The sequence below is a fragment of the Mus caroli genome, unplaced genomic scaffold (assembly GCF_978045245.1).
Source record: "Mus caroli unplaced genomic scaffold, Mus_caroli_1 scaffold_12, whole genome shotgun sequence".
Classification (NCBI taxonomy): domain Eukaryota; kingdom Metazoa; phylum Chordata; class Mammalia; order Rodentia; family Muridae; genus Mus; species Mus caroli.
The window spans coordinates 26465101-26481357 of NW_028227267.1; the positions used below are offsets into that span (position 1 = coordinate 26465101).

At 47.1% G+C, this 16257-nt stretch overlaps 1 protein-coding gene across 2 annotated transcripts in view; it reads left to right on the forward strand.

The window, feature by feature from the left end:
* Frmpd2 (FERM and PDZ domain containing 2) overlaps nt 1-16257 on the forward strand; it is a 101379-nt gene that overhangs the window by 27693 nt on the left and 57429 nt on the right. For both annotated transcript variants that reach the window (XM_085828920.1, XM_085828921.1), the window contains exons 4-12: nt 1392-1457; nt 2969-3160; nt 3405-3537; nt 4477-4561; nt 5457-5592; nt 6036-6107; nt 7700-7874; nt 11237-11384; nt 11978-12116. In XM_085828920.1, the coding sequence (XP_085685046.1) occupies nt 1392-1457; nt 2969-3160; nt 3405-3537; nt 4477-4561; nt 5457-5592; nt 6036-6107; nt 7700-7874; nt 11237-11384; nt 11978-12116 (1146 nt within the window). The remainder of the gene's footprint in view (nt 1-1391; nt 1458-2968; nt 3161-3404; nt 3538-4476; nt 4562-5456; nt 5593-6035; nt 6108-7699; nt 7875-11236; nt 11385-11977; nt 12117-16257) is intronic.

Sequence of the window (16257 nt, forward strand, 5' to 3'; positions counted from 1 at the left end):
ACTCCAGAGGCTGCATTTAGGATATGGGATGGAGCCTAGTGGGTTCAGCTTTGCCCTTGGGATATGGGATGGAGCCTACTGGGCTTAGCTTTGCCCCCAGGACATTTTCAGACAGAGCTTTGGGATCCACACAGTCCTGGAGTGAATGGTGTGTGTGCTGTGCTCTGATGCTTCCCCACTTCTGATCCGGGTCACTGCTGTGAAGATGAACCTTGGGAATTCCCACCCCCCCATTGGGTCTGGGTGTTGGGCTGAGTTTTAGGGGTGCAACTTCAGATAAAGAAACTAGTTAACTGACACAGGTGACACTTGGTTCACTCCTCATTCCTATGACGTGGGACCCCAAAGCATTAGACCCCCTGTCTGCTCTAGGAACCATGGCTTTTACACATGGTTCGCTACTTGGGGGGCTTCTCTTCCAGAGTTCCACCCATGTTAGGAACACATGTCTGACCCTTCAAATCTTTTCCTGAGAAAAAACGATCTTCAAGACAATGGACATCAACCAAAGGACATCCATTTATGTAACCCACAGCTCTGGGGCTTGGATTCAGTCCTGTTTGGGTCTTATTCAGGCAAACTCTCTTGCTTCCCTTTGCTTTAATTTATCTAAAATGAGGACAGTTCAAAACCTGCCTCAGAGGGTTGTTGTGAAGACAAAATACATTTTAATAAGCAAAGGGCTTCTAACAGGTCTCTACCTGATAATAATCATTTCCATATGCTTTTATACTCTGCCCTTAGAGGGTTTGGGCAGAACGCTCACTTTAAAAACAAGGAACTTCAGAGAAATCTGACCAAGCTCTGGCTGATACACTGGGTCATTCATTATCTGACAAGATGCAAGGCTGTGTAGTAAGACTGGCCTTATGACACAGTGCAGAGCTGGCTCTGGTTACGAGAGTGAGAAAGTCCCAGATACAACATCCAGATCCACAGTTACTTAGTCTTTAGTTACTTCAGGAGGGATTTAGGTGTGGGTAGCAGCTCAGGGATATCGACGAGGATTCAGGATGTGAATTTCTATTCTGGTCCTGGTTCTTATTTCCACATGGTGGCAAAATAGCTGCTGTGGCCCCATATATCACAGCAGGGCACGTGTGGGTCCAGTCATATGCTTTTTATTCCCCCAATAAAGCAAACGTTCTTATTTTTTTCCAGAAGTACCCTAACAGATGTTCTCCCTTATTTTTCACCAATCTGGGAGTCATAGTTACTGCTAGAAAACAAATTTCTAGCCTGCAGCGTGGGCGGAAGCAAAGGCTAAGGAGGTGCAGATGGTGCCGGGCTCGCCAGATTCCCACCCCTTGCTTGTGGAAACTGCTGCACTTGGCCTGCTGGACTGTGGAGTCACGTGCCTGATGTTTAACATGTGCTTTTCTCTTGGGCAGATGCACGTCTATTCCTTAGGGATGACTCTCTACTGGTCAGCGGGATTTCGTGTTCCACCAAACCAGGTCTGTAAACAAGGATGCAACACATCTTACCAGGTCATCTCTCTGGATTAGCTTAGTAGCTCTCCCCTGTGCTGGACCACAGGCATTGAGTGTAGATCTCCACCTTCTATCCAAAGCCATATGTAGGCATTACCAGCCAATGGCACAACTCATTGCCCTGAGTCCGTAAACAACCTCAGCATCTTCTCCCACACTCCAAGCAGACCCAAGCTGGGACCGGGAGTCAAACCTAAGATTCACTTGTCTGATCTGCCCAAAGGAAGTAGCAAGCTAGAGGATTTCATATACAACAAAGATTACTTATGGATTCTCTCAAACGCTTTTAGAATCAGCTTTTCCTAAAGTGAGCTGCTGTCCGGGGAAAAGAGTTCTGTGCTCAGTAATTGTGGTAGAACACACCCCATAATATTTCCTCTGAGAGAGGCTTCAGACTAGCTTGTTACTGACTATGGCAAGCCCCCAAATAGAAGCTTTATGGGGTAAAGCATGTTGCACAATTCAACAGATGATTACGTGCACCGAGTGCATGCAAACATTCATATGAGCGTGTGCACGTGTGTCCATAGCCCATGCATGTGTGAATGTGTATTTTCATTTGACATCATAAGAGTCTTTTTAAAAACTAAGACATCATTGAACCTGACCACAGGACCCTCCCTCCCCTCTCACCAATCCACCCCTTTTCCTCCCTCCCTCTCTTCCTCCTCCTGCTCTTCCTCTCTCCCTCCCTCTCTTCCTCACCCCCCCCCATCTCTTAGGCAGAAAACTATTTACAACTCAGCCTGCTTGAGGTGAGACCCTCCCCCCCCACACACACACACTGGCTACCCTCTACCCCATGATTATATATTTCAGCATCTACCAGTCAACATGGAGTCCAGAATTTGGCTTCTGCGCCTGCCTGCTGCTTCTCTGACATCCCCAGGGCTTGTCTTATGGATGTATGATTTTCAAACCTGTAATTGGCTTACTGATTTGCCAGCACCATCTTGGACCCAGTTCTTTGGGGCCCCACAATGTCATTCTGTCACAGGCCCTACTGTAGCTTTTCCTTACACACACACACACACACACACACACACACACACACACACACACACGCACGCACACGCGCGCGCGCTTCACCTTGGTTATTTGGTTCTCTTATGGCAACTTCTCCCTGGAACAAGAGTACACAGGAAACAGACCTTTAAGTTAAAGCAGCTTGCATGAAGTCAGCAGCAGCAAAGGGCTCAGTCACAGTCACCATTGCTAGAACTCTGCCAAACACACATGAGGCCAAAGAAAAAATAGTCTTGTAAAAGTACCATACATATTGGTATGGCCAAGCTCGGACTCAATGACAAATCAGATGTCTGTTCCAGGAGAAGCAAACTTGTTAGAATTGTGAGGAATGTGTTTTCTGGAGTCTCCAGGACATGTAGACTTTAGTACCCCACAGCGGCCACTCCTTGTGGCCACAGCCATGGCCATGGCCACGGCCACACTTCTCACCAGTGTATGCTCTGCAGCCCCTGCAGCTTCAAGAGCCTGTACACTCCCTCCTGCTGGCCATGTGTGAAGACCAGCCACGGAGACGGCGGCCACTGCAGGCGGTTCTAGAAGCCTGCCGGATTCATCAGGAAGAGGTGGCTGTGTACCCAGCCCCTGCCAGTCTCCATATCAGTCGACTGGTGGGCTTGGTGCTGGGCACCATCTCCGAGGTCAGTTATAGAACCCATCTTTCCCACTTGGCAGCCGCTAACTGTATGTGACAATTGGAATTTAAATTAGCCAAAACTTAGCTAAAAGAAAACTAAATATAAAAATTCAGGGTCTCAGCCTTAGAGCACTTGTCTAGCAGACTCTGTAAAGAGCTAGTTAACCTGACAGGGAACATGCATATGTTGGTATAAATGCAGCCTTCTGACTTCTTGCTGATTTGAGGTTCCCTCTATCCTCACTCAGGTGGAGAGGAGAGTTGTAGAGGAAAACACCTGTGAGCAGCAGAACAGAAGCTGTTTTCTCAGGAGCAGGCTGCATCAGGCTGACAGCAAGAGCCCCGGGGCTCCGGCCTCTGATGCTCTGCAGCCTCGGAGAGGTGAGTAAGGGCCCAGTGTTCCTGTTTGGACAGAAAGTACTCAAGGTGACCATTCTGTTGTCTGCTACCCTGAGTGTGTGGACATCCCTGCTGTATACACAGAGAGTTCTCACACAAAGCCACTTTCCCAGGAAATGCCTCAGGCCTGGGCCTAGAATCACTGTGCCTAATAAAGTTTTAATAGTTGAATAGAGTTAGTTACATGATGTCTTTAAACTGAAGTCCAATTGTTCAAATTGATGAGAACAAGTTAGAAAAGCAAGGAAAAGCTTTTACTTTATTTTTGTCTGCATGTCTGTCCGTGTACCATGTGCATGCCTGATGCCTGTGGAGGCCAGAAGAGGGCTTCAGATCCCCTGTGACTGGAGCTACAGATGGTTGTGAATCACCATGTGGGTGCTGGAAATTGAACCCAGGGCCTCCAGAAGAACTCTTAACCACTGAGCCATCTCTAAGGTCATCTAAAAATGACCTTCTAAGCGGAATGACAAGCAAATAGCTCATACAAGTTTTTGTTGTTATTACTTTGGGTGGGCTGAAAGAGCTGGCTTTTACAATACTCTTTCAGCACGCCTTTCCCTGCTTTCCGGCTCTCTGAACCTGAGTTACACGTGAGCTACCGTTCTTGTTGCTGTGAGGTGCGTCTGAAGGGGGCGGGCTTTGGTTTGTGCTCACAGTTTGAGGGTACGATCCACAATGTCGTGTGGCAGGAGTGACAGGGACTGCTGGTCACACTGCATCTGATGTTGGCCAGCAGAGAGAAATGCCCCCATCCCACTCTTTGACTCTCATTTCCATTTTCAGTCTGAGAGCACAGACTCAGAGGCATTTAGTAGTTTCACCAAGGGCTCATAGCTGGTATCCACACTCTGGGCTGCTTATCCTATACAGCTAGGTGGTTTGCTTGCACCACCCCTGGCCACCCTGCTGTCTGGTTAGTTTCAGAGAGAAGCACAGAGACACAGAGTTCCTTGGAGCGATGCTGGAGTACCACAGCACACAGTCGCAACAGTTCTGTTAACAGGTGAGTCTACCACCACCGAGCTCTGCAAGCTCAGTTGGCGAGCCTGCATACCCTGCTTTTTTGCCAATGATTAGTGATGTTCTTCAGAAAATGACATTAGGAAGAAGCCAAGGAATATGGGGCCTACTGGCAACTGTATTGTCAGGGACCCCACATCTTCTGGGAATCCCATTCAGGCTCAGAGCTGGAACAATATGAACCTTGGTGGTTTAGTGGTGATCCCTAGTCCCTAGGCACGCCCTGCCTGCTACATAGCAACAACCACAAGGGACAGTGGCTGCAGGCAACAGCTACTCAGAGCTCGTATCTGGGGCTTGGTGATTTCAGTGGGGTCCAGCCAGTTCTCCCAGCCTCTCTGGCTGCTTCTGGGACCAACTGAAAACCAACCGAGGAGGCTTCAGTCCTGGAGAGCAGGTTTGTTACTCCAGTGTCCCCACAAGTACGTGACATACTGTGCACTCTGTGATGTGATGGGTTCAGCCCTTCTGGCTGATAAGAATTTTCCAACTCCATCGTATCATTGGACCCCTTTTGTATATGTGGTTGGTCTGCTATTGACTGAAGCACTAGAAGGTAGTACATGACTGTTTATCAGCAAAACAGTTTAAATGTCTAAAGCTTTCAAATCAAGGTTATAGTCATGATCTATTTAGGGAAATTGGGTCCTTGTGGTCATGGTGGGTATAGAGGCAGAATACTGGGGTAGGGGACAAGTAGATGTGTTTGCATTTCCCTGCCTTGTGGCTGTGTGGCCTTACCTTCTGAGGGTCTCAGCTTCACCAACACAAGAGACTGTGTCACCTCTCATGATATGGGAGATAACACAGGTGGCAGCTGAGTCTGTCACTGAATGGATACATCACCAAGTATTTCACCTGTCTTCACCCCTGGCCAGCACATTTGCAGGTGCCGGTCCCTGTGACTGTGAGGAGAGTCCGTGGTGTGGCTCAGAGCCTATGCTCTTGGCAGAAGCAGAAAGCTCGCAGCCAGCAACATCTTCTCCAAGGAATTTCCTGCAAAGAAAGGGAAAGGTGAGCAAAGGGGGCTGGAGCTGGAAGACACTGTCAGGAATGGTCCTAGTTGGGACCTGTAACAGAAGGCAGATACAGGGGTTTCAGGACACAGGGACCCTGGGATGGGGTTCAGAGACCTGAGCTGACAGAAACCTGAACCTGGCCATTCGATGCTAGGTACCATCCAGTCTCCCCTCTCTGCCTCACTGGCTGTATAGTAGCCCCTAATGAAGCATCCAGGAAGGTCAGCATGCTGTCAGTCTCCTCCACCTCACTCTTAGGCCTCTGTTGAGATGGACAGTGGAAGTCACTGACCATGCCTCCTCTGTCTTGCTGGGACCTGTTTCCTTGGAGGTGGCTGTCACTGGGAGGCAGAGGGCTATAGAAGGCAGAGAGAGATGAGCTCCAAGCCTAGAACCATCTTCTTCTACCTTTGATTAGTCTGGATTTTTTTTTTTCAGTTCTCCAGACCAGAGTTCATCCTGTTGGCTGGAGAGGCCCCAGTGACCCTACATTTGCCTGGATCCATTGTGGTAACTACTGGTTAGACTGTGTGGGATGGGAAAGAAACCACAAGCTGAACAAACTCAAGGCTCACTGTGCTTTAAATGGGGTCTATTCTGAGGACATCTTGGCAGTCTCTCTGTGCCACCTCCATGAACCTCCTGCTCTCTCTGCTTCTTTTCCTTCCATCTCTGCTCGTGCTGCCTTTTCAAAGCGGTGTAGGAGTAGTATTCTCCTTTCCATCCAGACCACGTTCCTGCATCTGTCCTGTCCCTACAGGTGTCTTTCCATCCACACCACGTTCCTGCAGCTGTCCTGTCCCTGCAGACACCTGCCAGGCATGGCTACCCTACTCCTGCCTTTCATTCTCCTCCAGGAGAGAAGCTCCTTGTGCCTTCCTGTCCTTCTCACCCTCACGCCCAGTTCAGCCTTCATCTCATTCAGCACAGATGCTTTGGAGCATCCCCATAGGCTGGTGCTCCTCCAAGGCCCTGCCCTGCATGCTGTGGCAAACAAAGTCCTTTCCACGTGAAGCCTACAGTCTGGGAGAAAAAAGAGAGAGGCAAATGCATAACAGAAAAGCATGCAGGTAGCGATTTGTGCTTTAAAAAAACAAAAAACAAAAAACAAGAAGACACATACATGTGGGAGAAGGTAGAAGATGATAGGTAAGGATGAGGAAAAAAATGTTCCTTTACCCAGGAAAGTGGCTCTGGGATGATAGGAATGGAAGGAGAGAGGCATGGGAGATTGTAGGGAAAGGGTCTGACATATGGAGATTATCATTAGGGTGTGCTACCCAGCTCGGCCCAGTACATGCCCTCATGGCTCATGTCCAGCCTGGGGCCATGTTTTCAGCTATTGTTGAGCATTCGGGTTGACAAGCTTCCCATTTTCCATACTCCTAGAGCCAAGATGCCTGTCTGGCCAGGCCTGTCTGGCAGTGCTGCCTTTTGGCTCCTAGGCCTTCTGGAAGCAGGGTTGTGGGAAGGCTGGGATAGTGTCTTTCTTTTCCCAGGTTTCTATGTCAACCCCCATGCTGATATATCTTGGTAGCTCAGAGCAATGCAGATGAACTCCAGGAAAGCCTCCCCTGGCTCAGTCAGGGGTACATGACTCACAGATGAGTCTGAAGAAAAGCCAGGGGAGAGATGTGGGTCAGTCTTATCTCACATTGCCGACCTCAGAGATCCCTCAGAGAGCCCAGACTTGGGTCAGGTCTGCTATAACCAACTGTGCAACCCTGGAAAAGTCCCTCATTGTCTCTAAGCCTCATTGTCTCAGGTTTTCATCTGCTAATAGGGAGAGAAACTACACTCGTCCTATAGGCAGTTAGACAGTTAAATGAGGCATTGTGTGGAACACGCACAGCCTGGTGACCACCCAAGCTAAAGACTCAAAGCCTCAAGCCGGGCGTGGTGGCGCACGCCTTTAATCCCAGCACTTGGGAGGCAGAGGCAGGCGGATTTCAGAGTTCGAGGCCAGCCTGGTCTACAAAGTGAGTTCCAGGACAGCCAGGGCTATACAGAGAAACCCTGTCTCAAAAAAAAAAAAAAAAAAAAAAAAAAAAGACTCAAAGCCTCGTCTTAACTGTGAGCATCAATACTGTTATTGTTTTCAGACCAAAAAGGGGAAATCGTACTTGGCTCTCAGAGACCTCTGTGTAGTCTTGCTGAACGGGCGGTGTCTGGAGGTGAAGTGTGACATGGAGTCCACAGCAGGGGCTGTCTTCAAGGCTGTCATGTCCTTTGCCAATCTTGGGGAGACCACCTACTTTGGCTTGGCTTATGTGAAAGGTAGGTGGTTCCTGGTCACACTAGTGACCTGAGCTTCCAGGGAACTCAGGTAAATGAGTTCCTCCTGAAAAGCTATTGGATCCTGGGACACCTTACTTTTCTTACCTTGGCATAGGTTAGCATAGGGGCCACTTTGGGTACCTGTATAAGAAGCATCAGTGAGCACTGTCATGAAAACATGGTGGTAGGTTGAGGAGTGGTGGCTGGAACATGGTGGTAGGTGGAGGAGTGGTAGCTGGCCAGGGCTGGTAAGTCGCCGTGCTCTGAATGCAGACAGGCAAACATTAAAAACATTTCTAAACCACCTGGGGTGCTGCTGGCATTTTGCACGTTGGTCCCAAACATTGCAAGTTAATCTTTCCTGAGAGAATGGTTTGCATATTTCTTTCCAGGTCTTTATTCTCATGAGTGGTCTATTTGCTTGTGGTCTCTTAGTGTGGCACAGTGTGGCTGGTGGCAGCATCCTTGTCTCCGAAGGGGTCTCATCAAATCCTTTCCACAAGAACCCCACTTTCAAACAGGAAGGACAGCCAACTTGTGGTGTTATGTAGGTCATGACCAATGAAGGTTGCACTTTGTGACAAGCAAAGGAAAGTGGTTTTAGAAAGCAGTGTATTCTTCCTTAGTGTCTGCTATTCAAAGATCGAAATAGTAACTTTATTTTTTAAAAACATTTTAATTAAAATATACTTACAACATCACTTCTCCCTTCCCACTTCCCCCTCCAACCCCAGCCATGCTTTCAAATTCACAGCCTCTTATGGATTATTATTGTTAGGTGGGCTTGCAACGTGTGCTCATACACAAATGCAACCTGTTGAGCCTGTTTAGTGTTTAATGGTGCTTGGATGTATACGTTTCCAGAGGTGATGCTTGGTACTGGATAACTAATCAGAGATCTCATCTCTGGGGGAAACTAATTTTCCCTTTCTCTCAAAAGGCATGAGTTGCCTGTAGCTTTTCATCTGGGGTTAGAGCTTCCTGAGATGCCACCCCCCGCCCCAATCCACACTGATACCAGTTGGCTTTGTTCAGAGCTTACTTCATATATTCAGAGCTTGTTCAGGCAGCTATGTTGTTGAGATTTCACAGGTATAGCTTTCCTGTCATATCTGAAAAACATAATCTTGCAGCAGACTTCCTGGTCTTCTGGCTTTTACAATCTTTCCACTCCCCCTCCCACTTTGTTCCTGAAACTTTGAGTATGGGGCTTAGGTTGTAGTCATAGCAACAGGAGTTGAGTGCCCACAGCCAGGTGTTCCCTGCATTTGGCCAGGAGTGGCTTTCTGTAATGGGCTCTGTCTTCTGTCAAAGAAGCTTCGGTAATAAGGGGTGAGAGCTACACTGACTGGACAGCCTACAGAAAGTACTGTGCTTGACTGATTTGAAATGTAAGTGCAAACCAGGGTGTGAGCGATGGCTCAGCTGGTAGGCAATGTGTCTGGCTTGAGTTTGATTGTCAGGATTCATGTACCAAAAATCTAAGTGTGATGGTTTGTCCCTGTAATCCCAGTGCTAGGGAGGAAGAGATAGGCAGATCCCTGGGGGCTTTCTCGTCTGCCAATCAAACCTAACTGGGGAGTTCCAGGCCATATAGAGTCCCTATACCTCAATACAAATGCTGGATGGTATTCAAGTAACGACATTAAAGATTGACCTCTGGCCTCCACATGCACATGCACACATCTGCTCCCATATATGCATAAATATGCACATACATGCTCAAGATACTAAGTGAGCAGAGAAGTCAAATCTAGGCGAATCCACATTTTACTCTCCAGTCAGGGTGGTGATTATAACCCCTTCTTATGGGGGTGATTCCTGGGCTTCTGGAGCTGCTTAGGGAGGGGCCTCCTGGGGAGATCACAGATCTGCATAGAGACCATCTTGGAAGGGTTTGCCAAAAGACTGTACTGGGAACTCATTTACCCTTGGAGAAAATCCAGCTTAAAGGAAAGAGAGCTTGGTATGGGGAATCAAATTCTGTGGCAAGGGTGGAGCAATGTTGGGGTTGTGGGGCAATGGCCATCAGCAGTGAGGCGGGAGGGCTGGGTGATGGCCATTAGAGATACCTGGAGGTACACATGTTGCCCAGGCCAAAAAAAGGCTGGCTGCTAATTTAAAAGCCCTACCTTCTAACTGTGGTGGGAGTCCTACCCTAGACAAGCCACTGTGCTATACACTGGGGGTGGAGGGTTGGGGCACAGGAACAGATAGCTTGTGATCTATGGAGGGTCAGGCAAGGGTAGACCTATAGGAATCCTGGAAGTGGGCTATGTTGCCCAGTTTGGTTGAGAGCAGCTTTTAAAGGAACAGAGGATGGAGATAGTATTCAGTGGTTCGGGCTGATGTAGGCTTCAATCTAGATGGGCTGGAGGATTAACTCTGCAGGACTTGAAGTCCTGAGCTTGCTCATGAGATTGCTCTTATCTCTTCCTTGGTCACCTTGGGCTGGTACAGCAAAGTGCCATGCCTGGGCAACTTAAACAGGAGCCTCTTCCCCCTTGAAGTTGGGATCTTGAGGTCTAAGATTCAAAGTGCCAGCTGATTTCATTTTTCTGCTTTCTGTTTCCCAGAGGAAATCCTTCTTGCTGGATCCTTACATGGCAGAGAGAGAGAGAGAGAGAGGGAGAGAGACTCACTCACTCACTCACTCACTCACTCACTCACTCACTCACACAAGGTAAGGGGCCAAGGAAGGAGAGGGAGGAGCATGCAAACATCTAGTAGGTAATGTGTCTGTTTCTGGGAGGTGCAAAGTGGTCCAGTTGATGGAGAAAGACCTGGCATGTGGTAGGGACTTCATACTCCATTTATTTGTCATAAGATGACATCTGGGAATCTGGGAACCAAATTCTATGTGGCAGCTCTTCATCGTAAATACAGTCACCACTCAGCATCCATAGGAAATGGATTCTAGGACTCCACCAGATCCCCAAATCCACAGAAGTTCATCAATAAAATAAGGTGGTTTGTGCATGCATTGAGTATATGCCCCTGTGTCTCTAGAAGACTCAGAATGCCCAATTCAAGGTATGCCATACTATATAGTATAGGGGACAATGACAGAAAATATCTGTACATATTTGGTATATATAAAATAAACATTTCAACATGCAGTTAGTTGGATCTGCAGGCTGTGCTTATGGTGGCTGGCTGTGATTGCGTCTGTTTGATCATTTTCCCTTGCCTCCTTCTCTCAGCTACTGTAGCCCACGTAAGAGTTCCTGTTACCAGATAGTGAAGGGTGCTCTCCTGCACCAGTGCAGCTTGTACCCTATCTCTCTGGGCAGAGCTGAAGAGATGAGTCTGAGGGTGGGCCACTCCCTATTAATTCTTCCTCCAAACTATTTCCATCTCAGGTGAAGAGTTCTTTTTTCTGGACAAGGACACTAGATTGTGCAAAGTTGCCCCAGAAGGCTGGAGAGAGCAGCACCCGAAAGGTTCGGTGGACACGTTCACACTCTTTCTGCGGATAAGGTTCTTTGCCAGTCACTACGGGCTGCTCCGGTGAGTGCCTTAGCCCATTCCTGGGATCATTTAAGGGTCTATGCCCACCCAGGCTGGCACTGCAGGTAGTGGGTAGCAGAGGCAGGGCAGAGAGGATGATAGATCACATATTACATATAAAGGTCCATTTCTGTTTGTGGGATTCTGTTGTAATAGAATTAAGAGGAAAACTAGTCTTTTAGAGGCAGACCCTAATCAAAATGAGAAATTGCTCCCTGTATTTTAAGCATAGCCCACCCAACATCAAAGTTCTCTTTCAGTAAGTCCCTGCTGTGCATGCTCCACAGCTCAGGGTGGGAGTTCCAGGGTAGGGCATTGGTGTGAGCTCACCATCTATTTGCTGTTGCTTACTACAGACACTGCCTAACTGCATTTATCAGTTATATACCAGCTTGAACTGCATCCTCATGGATGTCTGGTATTGAGAAGCCCTCTTCAGGAGGAGGAGGCAGGGTGTGGGTGGACGAACTCACACTAACCTCTCTGGCTATGTTCTCTGGGTTCCGCTGGGTGGTATCCATTTTCTCAGACTGTGTGTTACTTTCCTGGCTCTCAGCATCCAGGCTGTCTTTATCCCTGTGTTCCTTTGCTAGGCACAGCCTGACACGGCATCAGTTCTACCTGCAGCTTCGGAGAGACATTTTAGAAGAGAGACTGTATTGCAACGATGAGACACTGCTGCAACTGGGGGTCCTTGCCCTGCAGGCTGAGTTCGGGAGCTATCCCAAGGAGGTAGGGATGGTACCTGGGGCCTTTGGGTGGAATCACTAGAAAGGTGACTATGGGAAGCAGAGGCTGTAAAGAATTTAGAGGCTTTGTTTTTTGAGAAGAGTTGTTAGCATCTACACTGAGACTGGGATAAACTATGTCCATTCACCACCTACGCACCCATTCATTTACCAAACAAGCTTTCATTGAACACTGAGCAAGTGGTCTGCTTCTATAAAGATAAACATACCAACTTCACACATTGTAGTGAGTTTTAGTCTAGTGCATTCCTCCTTCTATCAAGCAACCATGGTACTATAATTACTATGACAAAATACCCCAAAAAGTTATAAAGAGGAAAGGGTGATTTAGCACAAAAGTTTAGAAGCTTGAAGTCCAAGTTTGGGCTACCCCATTGGTTTGGCCTCTGATGAGGTTGCTTGGTATCTCAGATTAGGAGTGCATGTCAGGAGGAACTCACAATGCAAAATAGAAAGTCAGAGGGAGAGAGGCTGAAGTCCCATGTTCCCTTCTGAAGAGAAACCTCTAAGGATCTAAGGATCCCCACTTGCTCTTTTTCCATAAAAGCTCTTCCATTTCCTGATAGCATCTCACTGGAGAGCAAGACTATCCACAGTAGACCCTTGGCAATCACCCAGACCAAAGCCACACCACAGCAATGTACACTCTTTTTGAGTTTCTATCACCACCATCACCAATATTAATAGCCAATCATTATTAAGAGGTCACTCTATCTGCCATTGACCTAAGTATCTAACCCACACGAATATTGCAAAGTTGGCATTGCATATTCTGGATGGACATTCTGTAGCATATGTGGCTACTAATGGCTAAAGTCTAAATTTGAGTCTGACTGTGTGTCAGTCACTGGCAGTTTTACTGAGAGGCATGTCCTCTCAAATAGTGGCTCTTGTTGGCCATAACAGCTTCTTGCCATAGCAGCAGAATCAAATATAAATCAGGATATGGATTTTGGCAGGTTGGGAAGTGGGTAGGATCTAGGGAAGTTGGGGGGGGGACTGAAATCAGAATATACTGTATGAAAAACTATCTTCAATAATTATATGTCAATAAGCTTTATCTTCTAGAACAGTTTTAGCTTTATAGTAAGATCAAGTTGGAGATGCAGAGATTTCTTGTATAGTCTTCCCAATCAAACAACGTAACTATTCTGCTGTAATTGTTACAATCAACCAACCTGTCCTGACACATTGTTACCACTTAGAGTACACAGTCATGCTTGATTTCCTGGGTGTGGGAACTTCAAACAGCGTTAGGGGACTATGCTAGATTTCCATCACTGTAACAAAATACCTGTGGCCACCGACTTACAAGGAGGAAAGATGTATTTGGCTCATAGTTTCAGAAGTTTTAATCCATGGTTGTTGTCTCTGTCACTTTGGGATGGGTGACATAGCAAATCATGATAGACGTGAATGATGAAGGCTGTCCACCTCAAGGCCAGCAGGAAGGATAGGGGAGGAGTCTGGGGTCTCAATATCTCAAGGGAGACATTAGTCTTTAGGGACCCAACTCCTCTCACATAGCAACCTCTTATAGCAGTGGTTCTCAACTTCCTAATGCTTCGACCCTTTAATACAGTTACTCATGTTTTTAGTGAGCCCAACCATAAACTATTTTTGTTGCCACTCTATAAATGTAGTTTTGCTAGTTATGAGTCATAATGTAAATATCTGACATGCAAGATATCTGATATGCGACCCCTGTGAACGAGTCATTCAACACCAAAGGAGCTGCGACCCACAGTTGAGAACCGCTGTTTTAAAGCTTACACATCCTTTTAATAGAACCAAGGGCTTTGAAACCACATGGCCTTCTGGGAACATTTAACATTCTAACTACAGCAAGGAGGCTTCAAAAGGGACAGCCTTTCTCTGTGTTGTTACTGGGAAGAAGGAAGAGGCTTTGGGCATTTCATGAGGTTGATGGGGGCTGGCTAGGTGGCACCTGTCACACTTGGAGCGACTTTGTGGTACTAAAGGAGCTAATATTTTGTTTAGTAAGTGCTTCTGGTGATGGGGAGAACTGAAAGCTGCTGTTATGGAAGATGGGCGCCCTGCAGAATTTTAAGCAGGGAAGTAACGTGATTACATTTGCATTTTAAAGAAGGAGACAAAGGCAATTTGGTATAAAAATAAATCTCCTTAATCATGCCATCACAGCAGAACAGCGTTCCATGGGCACAGAGTCCTCCAGCCTGATCACACGTGGAGATTTTATATAGTCATAGACATTGCTACACCCCAGCTGCACCCTTCCTCTCATGATTTGTAGCCTTCCTGAGTGTGCCACCGAGCTGGAGAGCTTGCCTGTTTATGACTCCACGGGGCTGGGACTTCCTTCACATATCCAGTCCCTTGTTGGGCTTAAAGTTCCATATAAGTGACAATTGCAATTATAATCACACCAGTTGCACCTGAATGCTCTCTTTTATAGAGGCCATGGAGATCAAAGTGCTTGTGCCTAGAACTTTCTGGGTCCATGTTGATGTCTTCTCTTAGGTATGTTCTTAGCAAGTGACCAAGATGCTATATGACATCCTCCCCTCCCTAAATGTTTATATAAACATACTTTGTCAGGATATATGTTAGCTTTCTGTCGCTGTGGCAGAATACCTGAGGTAACCCACTAAGGGAAGGAAGCTTTATTTTGGCTTCATTGGTTTGGGTTCACGTTTGCAGCCTCCCTTGCTTTAGGTAGGCTGCAAATGCCAGGCGTGGAGCAGAGTAAAACCCATGGTAGCCAGAAGCAAAGAGAGAGAAAGAAGATACAGGGTCAGGTCCCAACAGCAACCTCAAGGTAAAAATGTAAGGATCTCCCTCACTTCCCCTGGATCCAGCCTCCTAAGTGTCTCCCAACAGTGTCACTTGCAGATGACAGCCTTTAGCATATGGACCTTTGGGAGACTTAAGATCCAAGCTGAAATGAAGTCGTTAGGTCGACAGGAAAGCTGAATGGCAGGAAGGAGAGTAGAGGTTTGCTGTGCCAACAACTCCCCGTATCTCACAGTCTCCCCTTGTGAATGATACACTCTTGTACCAGAAGGTCCATTTGTTCCAGTTGACGAAACAATGCCAAGAGATGGTCATCTGTTCACATGGGGTTCAGTCCTGGTGCCATGGACTATATAGGTTTTGACAAATACATAATGGCGTGTGTCACTATTCTCGTGTCATAGAGAGTAATCTCATTGCTCTGAAATCCATTAGCATTCCCTTATTGGCGCTCTGCCTGCCTGTCCTCCTGGCGACCACTCATCTCTTTATTGCGTCTGTAGCAGGAGATCTCGTATTTGGAGACAGTATACAACTTTTCAGATGGGTTTATGTCACTTAATAACATGTGTTTAAACACCTTCATGTCTTTTTCTTGTTACCGCATTTCTTTTTCAAGGTTGAATAGTATGCCATTGCCCAGATGGGCTGTGGTGTTTTCCTTTGCTCCCCAGACAGCTTTTGCTTCCAAGTTTTGGCAACAATGAAGAAAGCTGCTATTAGCAACTACATACAGTTATTTAGTTATGTCCTGTGCTGGGCATCTAACCCAGGGCCTCCTATGACGTGTTAGGCGAGCACTATTCTCCTCAGCTACATTCTTGGCTCCATGGAAGGTTTTTCTGTGGATGTAGGTCTTCAGGCTTTTGGAGCTGATTACCAGGCCCTCAGTTAGAGTCTGCCTAGTACTGTGAGAACCTGACTGACTGTCATTCAAAGTGGCTGCACCACTTCCCACTCCCAAACATAATGAATGTGATTCTGGTTGCTTCTGTTCCCAACAGCATTTGGTGGTGTCAGGGTTCTGAATTTTGACCAATCTAATGAGATTTTTTAAAAAATGTACTAGGTCAGTGAAAAGTTTCTTTTCTTTTTTTCTATGGTATGTGTGTGTGTGTGTGTGTGTGTGTCTGTCTGTCTGTCTGTCTGACTGTCTTTGATCTGAGCCCTGACTCAGTCTGGGTCACATGGAGAATTCTGGGATTCTCAGTCTATGACCACATGTAGATAGGTTTGTGCCACAGCATGACTGTGGGGTGCAGTGGACATGGTGGTATGCCCTTCTGAACCCCGTCAGGCTGACTAAACCACCCTCTGAATAGAGGTCAGAGTCACCCAGCTCCCAGCTT